An 11807-nucleotide genomic window follows, 5' to 3' on the forward strand; every position below is an offset into this window, starting at 1 on the left:
TATAGTACTTTACAAAAGTTGTAGCCTTTTTGTAAAACCTTTTCCATGTACCAATTGTTGTGTTATGTGATCCAAATATTGTGCTAACTGTGTTGAAATTGTTATGCTAGTTCAACAAATGTGCTAGGATTGTTTGATGTAACAACATTGATTTTTAACATCAAGGTGAATGTTTTAAAGGAATTTACAATAATAAATTTGATAAATATTTGTTAAAAATCAATAAAGTTTAATATTTTAAAGATAAAATTTAGAATGTCAATTTTGTACGATTTCCCATGCGAAATGACGCAACTGGATTTTGCTATCTGACAGCAAAACTTGTTTGCATGAGAATAGCACAGCAGTTGGTACATGACAGTTTCTCTCGCACCAATTGTTGTGTTATCTTGATAATATAATTATTTAACATTGTTAAACAATAAAAAACTGTGCTGTTTCAGTATAAATAAATCATAATTAAATTGTCAACATCATTTGGAATTGGTTCTGTGTTCTCTTTTACGTATATATTGAAACTTAATGCTGAGCGGTTTTTTTCGCATCGATAAGCAGTGGTTGGTTTTTGGAGAGTGATAATAATTATCGTGATTGTTTGATTAGTTGACTTCGAAAAATTATGAAACTTGTTAGAAAATAAGGAAATACGAAAAATTACACGAATACATTAATATGAAACCGCCAATTGCCAGATTCTGTTCTTAATTTTGGCTTTTTTGGCGATAGCACATCAATTGGTAGACCTATCCTACATCCCGTTTTGAATCCATACACCTTTCCGTTACACTGTGTTTTCGTTCTCTACACCTTGTCAAAATGATCTAGAGCAATCGAGCCACTGCGTGCACGTTACCGAATGACAGATCCTATTACATTTGCGGTGTAATCGGCTGGCCACATCCTGTACAAATTGTACAAACTAGGTGCGCTGAACAACTCAGTATTATATGTGTGCGGTTTCTAGTGTGGAGACGCATTGAACCAATTCGTCGGGATCCACGAAAATATAAGCAAAAAATAAAAAAAAAGGAATAGCAAAAGCGGTAAGCGACCCCTTTTACATTTCGTTCCTCTTCGCTTGCCGAAACTTTAACACGGGGTTTGGCTATCTTTTTTTTTGTGGGGTAGCTGTTTTTTTTATGCCACTGCATTTTGACTTGTACAGCGAGTTGGAATTTTTATTATTACACAAAGCATGAATCGTTCGATAATGCAAGAATGCTCGTGTGTATACCCAATAAATTGGATGCAGTACTCGGTGAAGCATGTTTTTCTCAACTAAATAAAAAAATCGATCCGAATGGGCATATCGAAGCAATATTGAGTATGACGTGAGAAATACATTTTGACTGTTTCATGTGCATGTTCTGACATTTCTACGATCCCTCCTCCGATAGCCCTGTGCCAATATCTGTGCGAGAAGCAGTTTATTTCATATTTTGCGCTGCTCACTGTCGACCGATTTTGTGTCTCTAAAAGCGCCTTCCCTTTACTCCCCAGAGCGAGCAGGCACACGGCAAAGGGTGGCATTTGACATTGGCAATGGGCAAACGACAGCGCAGCGACTACCGTGTGGACGGTGGTGCCTCCTCGACCGAATCGAACGACGAAACGCTACTCGCCACCAAAATGAACGGCGGCGAGATGTGCACGCACATACAGAAGTCCATCGACCTGAACACGATACGCAAACAGATCAAAAGCAACGAGGAGTGGTGCAGAAGGACGTGCAGCAAGTGTGCGGACGAGCAGCAGGCGGCCCGCGGCGGCAGTTATGTCAACGAGCCGCTGAAAACGCCGAACGATATCAACGGTGATACCTCGCTGTGGTTCTGCCTCAAATGTGGCACACAACTCTGTGGCCGGAACAAAAACCAGCACGCTTTGCAGCATTATGCAGTAAGTTTGTTTTTCGTTCTTGCGTACAGTGACACTGTTTGAACTCGTTTAGTACAGTGTGTGTGTGTGTGTGGTTGTTTTTTCTTTTCTTTCTTTCTTTCTTTCGCTTCTACGTTCGCCCTCTAGACGCCTCGCTCCGATATGCACGCCCTTGCAATCAACACCACCACGCTGGATGTGTGGTGCTACACCTGCAGCGTGCCGGTCGATCCGTACGCCAAGCCGAAGCTGCTCGATATAGTCGAGTTTGTCAAGCGCGAAATAGCGAAGGTGCGAGCGGCAGCCGCCCATACCGACGCGCAAATACAGAACGCGACCGAGTCCGTGCGCAACCTGGTGCTGGACGCGCTACAATCAACCACAAACAGCTCGTTCGACGTGCCGGACGCGGCCAAGTTTAACTCCAGCGATCAAACGTACGAGCAGAGCGCGCGCGGCAAGGGGCCCGAGGCGGCCGGACCGACCGCATCGTCCTCCAGCCTCGTGCCGCACGCGACCAAAAGCCTCATCGACGCGCTGCCGCGTGTGCGCGGCCTGTCCAATCTCGGCAACACGTGCTTCTTCAACGCGGTCCTGCAGTGTCTCGCCCGCACACCCTACCTGTCCGACATTCTGAAGCAGTCGGCGACCGAGGGCGAAAAGGTGCACATACCGGGCGGGACGATCAAGCTGCCGGACGGGACGGAGATACTGGCGCCCCCGATCGACGGCGTGCTGGACAACTGGCGCAGCCTCACCGAGGCGCTTACCGAGCTGCTGACCGACCTGCAGGCGAACGCGCCCGAAACGCTCTCCCCGAACCGGCTGCTGCAGGAGCTGACCAGCAAGTGGCCCCAGTTTGACGGGGGCGACCAGCACGACTCGCACGAGCTGCTGCGGCACCTGCTCGAGAGCGTGCGCACGGACGATCTGCGGCGCTACCAGTCGCTGATACTGCAAAAGCTCGGGCTGGAGTCGCGCAAGAGTCGGCAGAACACGGACGGCACGCAGCGCGCGCTGGCCAAGTACTACAACGAGCAGATCTCGCAGTGGGTGTTCCGGCCGGAGCAGGTGTTCCGCGGCTCGCTCGTGTCGACCCTCACCTGCCAGGATTGCCACCATACCTCGTCGCAGCATGAGTACTTTCTCGACATTTCGCTGCCCGTGTGCGTGGAGAAGCCGCAGCCGCCCGTCCGGCGGCGCAGCAGCCCCGAGCCGGACGGGCCGGGCATGACCGGGGTGTCGGCTGGGGCTAGGGGCACGGCAGCGGCAGGCACCGGCGGCCACACGGCGCTCTCCAAGGCGCCGAGCAAGAAGGAGCGCGAGCGGGAGAAAAAGGCCAAGCGAATTGCCAAGCATCAGAAGAATCGAATCAACCTGTCCTCGGTGGGAGGCGTTGTGGGGGGCATTGGCACGACTGCCGCGGCGGAGCAGCCGGCCAGCGCCGGCGACGAGAGCGAAGCGATGGCAAACATGGTACCGCTGACGGAGGATCACTCATTCCAATCGGATTGCGCCAAGGGCAACGACGACGGCTCGTCGGACGAGTCGAGCGAACCGTCCGACGCGGACGTAGAGGACAACGACGTGACGGATGACGCGCTATCGAAGTGCGGTTCCGCGCCGGCGGTCGACCAGAACGGCAATCAGCTGCGCTCGATGCCGGAGAAGTCGGACGATGCGCCCGAGAACAGCAACAAGGAGTCGGACGGGAGCAACATCGTGTGCGAGGTCGGGATCAGCGCTCAGCGGGCGGCCCACATGGTGCGGCAGCTGTCCGGGGGCAATGGCGGCAGCAGCGAAACGGACGAGGAAGCGAGCAGGCAGCGGCAGGGCGCGCGGGCCGGCGGTGCGGGCGACGTCGACACCTGCACCGGCGAGCCGAAGCGCGGCCGGCAGCGCACGTTCAGCCACGCGGACTGGAGCAACACGATCGCGCCACGGTACCAGTGCGAGGACGGCGAGTACTCGGTGCAGTCCTGCTTCAACAACTTCACCGCGGTGGAGCTGATGACCGGCAACAACAAGGTGTGCTGCGAGGCGTGCACGGAGCGCATCAACGGCAAGGGCGGCCCGTCGGTCAACACGAACGCGACCAAGCAGTTCCTCATCTCGCAACCGCCCGCCGTGCTGATACTGCACCTGAAGCGCTTCCAGGTCGGGCTGCGCAGTGTGTTCAAAAAGCTGAACAAGCTGGTGTCCTTCCCGTTCGTGCTGGACATTGCGCCGTTCTGCGGGTCGAAGGTGAAGCGGGCGTCGCACATCCGCCCCGGGCAGAAAAAGATCCTGTACGCGCTGTACGGGCTGGTGGAACACTCCGGCTCGATGCACGGCGGCCACTATGTCGCGTACGTGAAGGTGCGGCCGACCTTCGGCCCGGGCGATCCGCGGTGGAAGTTCATTCCGCAGGGCACGAAGGACGAGCTGGACCGCAAGTCCGAGCAGGAGATGGCCAAAGAGCAGGCGATGCGCATGGGGCTGCACGTGCGGGACAGTGATGATTCGTTCAGCTCCTCGCACACGCCCAGCGACAACGACGAGTGCGGCCGCAAGCGGTCCCAGCCGCGGGACAGGCAGCCGCAGGACGAGCTGGAAGGTGCGGTCGGGTACGCCCACAAGCCACAAGCCCGGCCCGCGGCGGAGGAGGTGGAAACACCGCCCGGCAAATGGTACTGCGTATCGGACAGCTACGTGCGCGAGGTCACGGAGGAGAGCGTACTGAAGGTCCAGGCCTACCTGCTATTCTATGAGCGCATATTCTAACTGCTCTCGTCATCCATCCGATCCGTGATCTTTCTTGCATTTCGTTACCCGCACAGATGCATGTTTACCGCCAGTCTCGTTACTATGTTATTACTCCCTAGGATCTTCTACTCAGTGTAGAAGAAATTTATTTTTATTCTTTTTTTTTTGGTCCGTAGTACACCGACAGCAATCGTGAGCCGTTTACTCAATTTTGATGAGTGGTCAATAATTTATATTTTTTGCCATCTATTTTCATGTTACTATAGCGTCACAATTTCTCGTATAACATTTTTAAATTTGTACGTTTTGCTTGGCCGTGCGGCTTGATGCGGCTAAAATGAAGTTGTTAAAACAAAACAAAAAATTCAATGACTGTTGTAAAGGTAAACTTCAAATCCTCTTCTCGAACAGCGTGTGTATGATATAAAATGTGTGGGTTGGTTACTCTTTGCTTCTCAGCTACTACTTTTGTGCTAAAGAACAATAAACAACAACAACAACAAATTGTAACATGTTAATGATTGCATTACGTACACTTAAGGCGTCACCCATCAATTACGAAACGCAAAATGCAGCAATCAAATTCAAATAGATTGTGATAATCGGATCCTCAGCACGGTTTGCAATGTTCTTACATCACTATCATCAGAAGCGTTTTCCAGCCATCTTCCTGGTCCTCCATAAATATTCCAGAAATGATTATTTGGCTTTAGATGTTGTATCATCATCAAATTGATTTTTCTATTTCACATAACATGTGATGTTAAATATGTTACGCATGTCTTACAACTTACGAACAACATCGGTAATGTTTGCAAGAGTTTTGGCTGCATTTTCGATGTATTTATACAATTACGACCAATCGTGTTTAAAGCGTTACAGTTAATTCTTGTGCCATTTGCTTCTAAGCGCGTATCGTTACTTGTGAATCGTATGCTACTATCACGAAATGCCTGCCTGCCTACAATCGAGTGGGGCACCCACACTGTGGTCGTCGCAGTAACGGAATGCAACGCTACTGCGACGATCCTTTGTTTAGTTTTTCCGTCCGTGGTTACCAAATTAGACGGACCAAATGACGGACTATTCGGCTGCCTAAAACGTAGGATGATCTTTTTTAGGCGGGCATAACCGCGAAGGTTGTTAAGTCACGAAGAAGAATATTCGTTTATAACTTTCAGGGTTTTCCAGGGGTTCTCAAAGTTGTGGGACACTTCCTTGACTCTTTCTTATTGGAAGTGAACTTCATATGATGGAAATTGGACTCGATCATACAGATTGGCATCCTTTTTGGACAGGTTGCTTGGAAAATCCTATTAGATTTGTTGAACAAGGGTGCTATACAAGGGTGCTGCTGCTCCAATTCCCATTACATTAGGTTCATTTCACGTATGAAAGAGATATTAGAAAACAAACCGCAGTCAAAGCAACGTATGAAAGAGTCAATGAAGTGTCCCACAGCTATGAGAACTACTGGAACCCCTGTATTAGTTGTTCGAAAAAATATAAATTCAAAATGTTAAAATTTTGCGTTACGTAACAAAAGATAAACTCCCCCTCTCCCCTATGTAACAAATTGTTACGTTTGACGACACCCACTCCCCCCACCCGCACCCCCTATTAGCGTTACATATTTGATGGATGGCGCTTTAGGGCGTTTGGTAGGGCCTATGTCACCTTCGCCTCTCTTAGGTATAGATGGGATGGGTTGGGCAGGCCGGTGGGTTCAAAATGATTATCACTGAACCAAATATAAAAAAAAGAAATACGTTACTCCTACTACTATCAGCAATTTACTGCTATCCGTAGCACCCCTTACTACACTGCGGCTAGTTATTATAGCCACATCTCTAGTTTTCGTGTTTTTGCTATATCTTCGATCAGTTTGGGATGGTTGTTTGTGGTTGTAAAATAGGAAATTTGCCCCTTTTTTAATTATTTTTACCATGCATGTAGTTCTTACACTAATTATTTAACGTTATGAACGTTGTTAACGTGTAGTTTATTTAGGCGCACTTTAACAAATTATTAAGAAATGTTTACTTTGCTTAGATTTCTTATTTTTCTATTAATTCCTTGTTTTTTGCATTTTGTGCACCTGCAATTACATCGAATGTCCTGTTTGGCATACAAATGCCCAAGTGTTTCAGTATTGCTTGTAAAAACTACATCCCAGCTTTCAAAATAGCTTTTTATACTCATTTGCATCGTAAAATTGCATATTGTTTGCATATAGCCTTGTCATAATTATTTCAAAATATTTTCTACCAAATTCAGATCAGAATTTCGAACACGTCAAAGTAAGATTTGTTTAAGTCCTAGAATCACATTTTTGTAACCGTATTCGTGTGGATACTACAAAATGTCGGTTGTGTTGCAGACAATTTTACTTTTTTCCACGATATTTTTAAAAAATAAATGGCCTTAAACAACCTGATAACTTCTTGATAAACTTCTTGATAACTTCTTCTTCTTCTTCTTCTTCTTCTTCTTCTTCTTCTTCTTCTTCTTCTTCTTCTTCTTCTTCTTCTTCTTCTTCTTCTTCTTCTTCTTCTTCTTCTTCTTCTTTGGTTCAACAACCACTTTGTTATTGATTGTCCATAGTAGGATAGTCAGTCCTATGTATGGAGGCACGTTCGCCATTCGGGACTTGAACTCATGACGGGAATGTTGTTAAGTCGTACGAGTTGACGACTGTACCACGAGGCGTTTTATAACTGCTTGAAAAAACCCAAAAAATACGAATGCGGATATAGAAACTAGCTATGGTTATGTTTACCTTTTTTTTAATCCTGCTTTAAATCTTTCAATTCTTTTCCTTATTTGGCACAACAACCGCTGTCGGTCGAGGCCTGCCTGTACCCACTAGTGAAGTGAGCTTGGCTTTCAGTGACTTATTGTTACCATAGCAGGATAGTCAGTCCTACGTATGGGGGCACGGTCTATTCGGGACTTGAACCCATGACGGGCATGTTGTTATGTCGTACGAGTTGACGACTGTACCACCAGACCGGCAAAATGTTTGAATAGATCTCTGAAAAAATCCGAACAAAATAAAGCCAACAAAAGTGGGTCAAGTACAACTTGAAGGGCCCATGTAGTGAAAGTAAACATAACATATCACCTACTTTTGTTTCACAAGTAGGGAAATTTCTAAGGAAATTGTGACAAAATGTAAGTAAAAAAATGTTTTAAGCCAGTGCAAGGAAACTTTGTAAGGAAAATGTAGTGTAAAAAAATGTCACCAATGTTCTATCGCCCTTCCCCACGCGACACGGGAAGCAAAACGGATAACACAAAGCAATTCTCAGTCTCACTCGTGCCATGTCCTATGAAAGCGTTCTGTAAGCCCGAAGGAAGATTGAAGAGGGGCTGTGCCAACTGTGCTAGAAACAGACATCAAAAGACAGTAGACTGACTTCACTGCCATTTTCACGACTGCATTATAAAGTCTCGAGACAGGCCAATTGAGAAACAAAAGCGATATGGCAGAGAAAATAGAATAAGCCGCTGAACAATGCAAGGGTTCCGAGCGACCCAGCCCAACAGTCTTCCCTTATTTTACCCATTCGTGCGGTTTTCGCTCGTCAACGGTACGGCGACGACGGATGCGAGAAAACCCCGCCGATCGTTTCCTTTGGCAGCAACTGTTCACTCAACTGCTCACTAAACGTTTCACATGCAGAACAATTGAGCAGTTAGCTACGAACAAAAACAATATGCTTTCGTACTCTGTACAACACACCATCAAACGTCCCAAGCTTGACAAGTGTTTCGGTAGTCTTTTTGGCCTTAGACCAATTTGGTGTTCAAAATATGTAGTTCTTGTACAAAATATATATGTACTAGTTAAGAGTAGGTCGAAAAAGAAGTATAAATAACAATAATAATAAAATAATTAACTAGTACTTCATTTACTAATATACTAAGTAATAATATACTATTTTTTACTAATACTAATATTAAAATAATAATAATATAACCATCAAATAATAAAAGAACAAAAATATAAATTAATTACAAGATTTTTATGGATATTGATATGTATGTGTATTTATTTATTTATTTATTTATTTATTTATTTATTTATTTATTTATTTATTTATTTATTTATTTATTTATTTATTTAGTTATTTAGTTATTTAGTTATTTATTTATTTATTTATTCATTCATTCATTCATTCATTTATTTATTTATTTATTTTTTATTTATTTATTTATTTATTTATTTATTTATTTATTTATTTAAATGAAATTATAAAATAAATAGAAATAAATTTATTAATTAAATAATTAATTAATTAATTAATTAATTAATTTATTTATTAATTTATTTATTTATTTATTTATTTATTTATTTATTTATTTATTTGTTATATAACATTCTATATAATAATAGTGATTCAGGCTCTCAAGGATCAATTATTTAAGGTTTGTTTTAATTTTTGTCAATAATGTATTCCATCCGGTTACGAGTGGCATATCGTGCTTTTGGAATCCAATACCAATTTTCAATGGGTCTCTCCAAAACCTTAAGTACCCAGGAGTCCACTTCCCATCACATAAAGTTAACTTCCTACAAGAAAGTGTTCCAAAGTTCAAAGAATCCCTGAAGAACTCAGTAACTACAAGGTCTCTCCCTACAGCTGGTCACTACGTACTCGTCGTTATGTAAATCCACCCCCTTGCCCCAGGATATGCGCCTTCCTGAAGAGTTTGGTTGGGTATTCTGGTTTTGATTCTCTGCAGGACTCTAAATTGTCAACGAGCAAGGAGGTTTGCGGAGAGATCCTGTAAGCCCTCCTCTCCCTGAAGAAACAACACCATAACGGACAGCCCGCAACATGAGAAAATGGGAGCATGGAAACTGCTGCTTGGGTTTGAGGCTAAGGATAACGCCAACGTAATGTAAACGGGTTAAGCTTTAATTTCAACTAAACGTCAGCCACAACGTCAGTCGACATCGTTACTCAAACCATGAATGTTGTTCGCTGTGTTTGAAGCCATCCGTACGCGATACAACATACCACAGAAAGTTCGTTTTTCGTTATCATTGTAAGTTATGTATATTCAATCAAGTGAATGCGTAGTTCCAGTGTTTTGGGCCACTTTCGTTCGGCTATTAGAGTACCTCAACCGTGTAAGATGATAACGTTATTTACACGGCTATCAATCTCAATCAAACGAACTACACTCAAATCTCTACTTCATATTCACATCATGAATTACTGCAGCATCGCACAGATTTTATGTTTAAAATATGAAGTGAGTGCATTAAAATTGAACGTTGTACTGTTTCTATTAAGCCAAGATATGGTGGCTACTAGGGTATACTAGATCACAAAAGTGCAATACTAACGGGCCAATAACCATAGCGCAATTTTTGTGCTAATGAAGGGTAATTTTTTTCTTCGTGAATTTCAGATCCTCTAATGAGACCTTGTATATACAAAGACATACAAAACGCCCGAAGAGAATCTATGAAAAGTGTGGACAGAAGCTCCATTCAGTATACTGGAGTGTGTGAATAAATGACACTTTTTTTTGATAGCGCAAGTGGAACTAAATGTGAATTGTCTAAATCTTCTGAAATAAAAAAAAATGGGTAATACACTTCGAGACACATCATCGAGGAAGCAATGGTGTTGAAACGTAAGTTTTTATTTTAATTACCACCTACATTTCGAACTACATATACTATTCTAGACAATCAGTCTTAAGCAAGCATCTCGAACGGTAGGCGATGAGTTGAACGTCAAAATATTTGTTTCATGCCAAACAATTCTGAAAGTTTGCATTGGTCATAGCATGATATATATAATTGCATGATAGCTATCAAGAAAACAACAAGATGAGAGTGTAACAGGGTGATTGTGATTGAAATGTTCGTAAGAAGTATAACCAATATTACAAATTGTACAATATCTTGCCAAAGAAATCAGGCAAATGAATCGAAACCAAACATTCAAAGCTACTGTGGATATGAAAGTTTCAAATATTTTTTCAATAATAACGAGGATCTTTTCTCTTTCCGTTCTGAAAGGCATGATTAGATCATTATTCTTTTGAGATTCTATCTCATGTATCAGCGTGAATATATTCCCAAAGAGGTTATGTTATAAAAACAGAGTAAATAATGAAAATATTTGAATCCAATCTCAGTTCTGGGTTGAATCTTAACATTTACCTGCAGGATTCAACTAATAAAAATATATTACTCAGTGTATACATCTCTAGTTAGGACCATATCGACGTTGATCAGTGCGCACATTTATTTCGAATTTTTGGCTACCGTTACTGTAAGCATGCAGGTAGCGCGTCTGAACTTCTGCAGTGCTTTGCGTTACCCTTTGAGTATGTTCAGGTGGAAGCAGAGACAACCGGATCGACAATTTCAGATTACCAAAACGGATACTCACCAGACTAGAAATGTGGTGTATGTGAGCTGATACACTTCTGACACGTTCCTTTCATTGAATGTTAAATTATCGGAATTGCAGTACCTGTTTGATATGATTATGCCGCTCTCTTTTTTCTCACTAAAATTGATCAGCTAAAGTGTGTGATTGTCAGTTGAGTTTCCTTGTTGCTGATCTGTTCTATCTCCTAATGTGGCAGTATAATGTACACCAAAGACGTTCTATGTACAGAACGTATAATCGTCATGTGTTTGCTGTCCACCACAGCTCTCTTTGTCGTTTCCAAATAATGACCAGGACTGTAAACATTCTTTAAAAACAGTAAGGTACTTTATAATCTCTCAGGTGAAAGTTTATATTTCATGAGCAGAGCATAAGACTATAGAGTTTAATTATGTTGGACTACTGTGAAATCTCTCTAAGGTGAATCTTCAAGGGGCCGTCAGCATTGAGAGATATTCATGTTGAGGAAAACTAACTATGAAGTATCCAAGAAACTACGAGAAAAACATGGAATCCTGTGACTAATATTTTTGTTAGCCCACCTAAAAATTAATCTTTGAGAATTTTGGCTGCCAAATCGCAAATGCAGCTTGAAGGATATTCGCCTTGGAAAAACATTCATCTTAGAGAGACAAAACATTTATATAATATAACGGGACCATCAAAATGTACATCTTAAAGAAATAATTCACCTTCAAGAGAGATTTCCCTGTATTTTTTATATAGATATGGCACTGCCACGGCTGAATCTTTGGTCAGGAT

General features: G+C 43.2%; 1 protein-coding gene across 1 annotated transcript; it reads left to right on the top strand.

The window, feature by feature from the left end:
- Positions 1–856: 856 nt before the first annotated feature.
- Positions 857–5127, top strand: LOC120949047 (ubiquitin carboxyl-terminal hydrolase 45). Its single transcript, XM_040366019.2, has 3 exons — positions 857–1043; positions 1501–1899; positions 2026–5127. The coding sequence occupies exons 2-3, from the start codon at positions 1543–1545 to the stop codon at positions 4639–4641; spliced, it is 2973 nt and encodes a 990-aa protein (XP_040221953.2). The 5' UTR covers positions 857–1043; positions 1501–1542; the 3' UTR covers positions 4642–5127.
- The last annotated feature ends 6680 nt before the right edge of the window (positions 5128–11807 follow it).

The sequence above is a fragment of the Anopheles coluzzii genome, chromosome X (genome assembly GCF_943734685.1).
Source record: "Anopheles coluzzii chromosome X, AcolN3, whole genome shotgun sequence".
Lineage (NCBI taxonomy): Eukaryota > Metazoa > Arthropoda > Insecta > Diptera > Culicidae > Anopheles > Anopheles coluzzii.

What these genes read in the sequence shown, in the direction of transcription:
- LOC120949047 (XM_040366019.2), top strand. Translation starts at nt 1,543, where the DNA reads ATGGGCAAACGACAGCGCAGCGACTACCGTGTGGACGGTGGTGCCTCC. An exon ending in ACGCTTTGCAGCATTATGCA is followed by an intron (nt 1,900 to 2,025) that starts GTAAGTTTGTTT and finishes TTCGCCCTCTAG; the next exon opens with ACGCCTCGCTCCGATATGCA.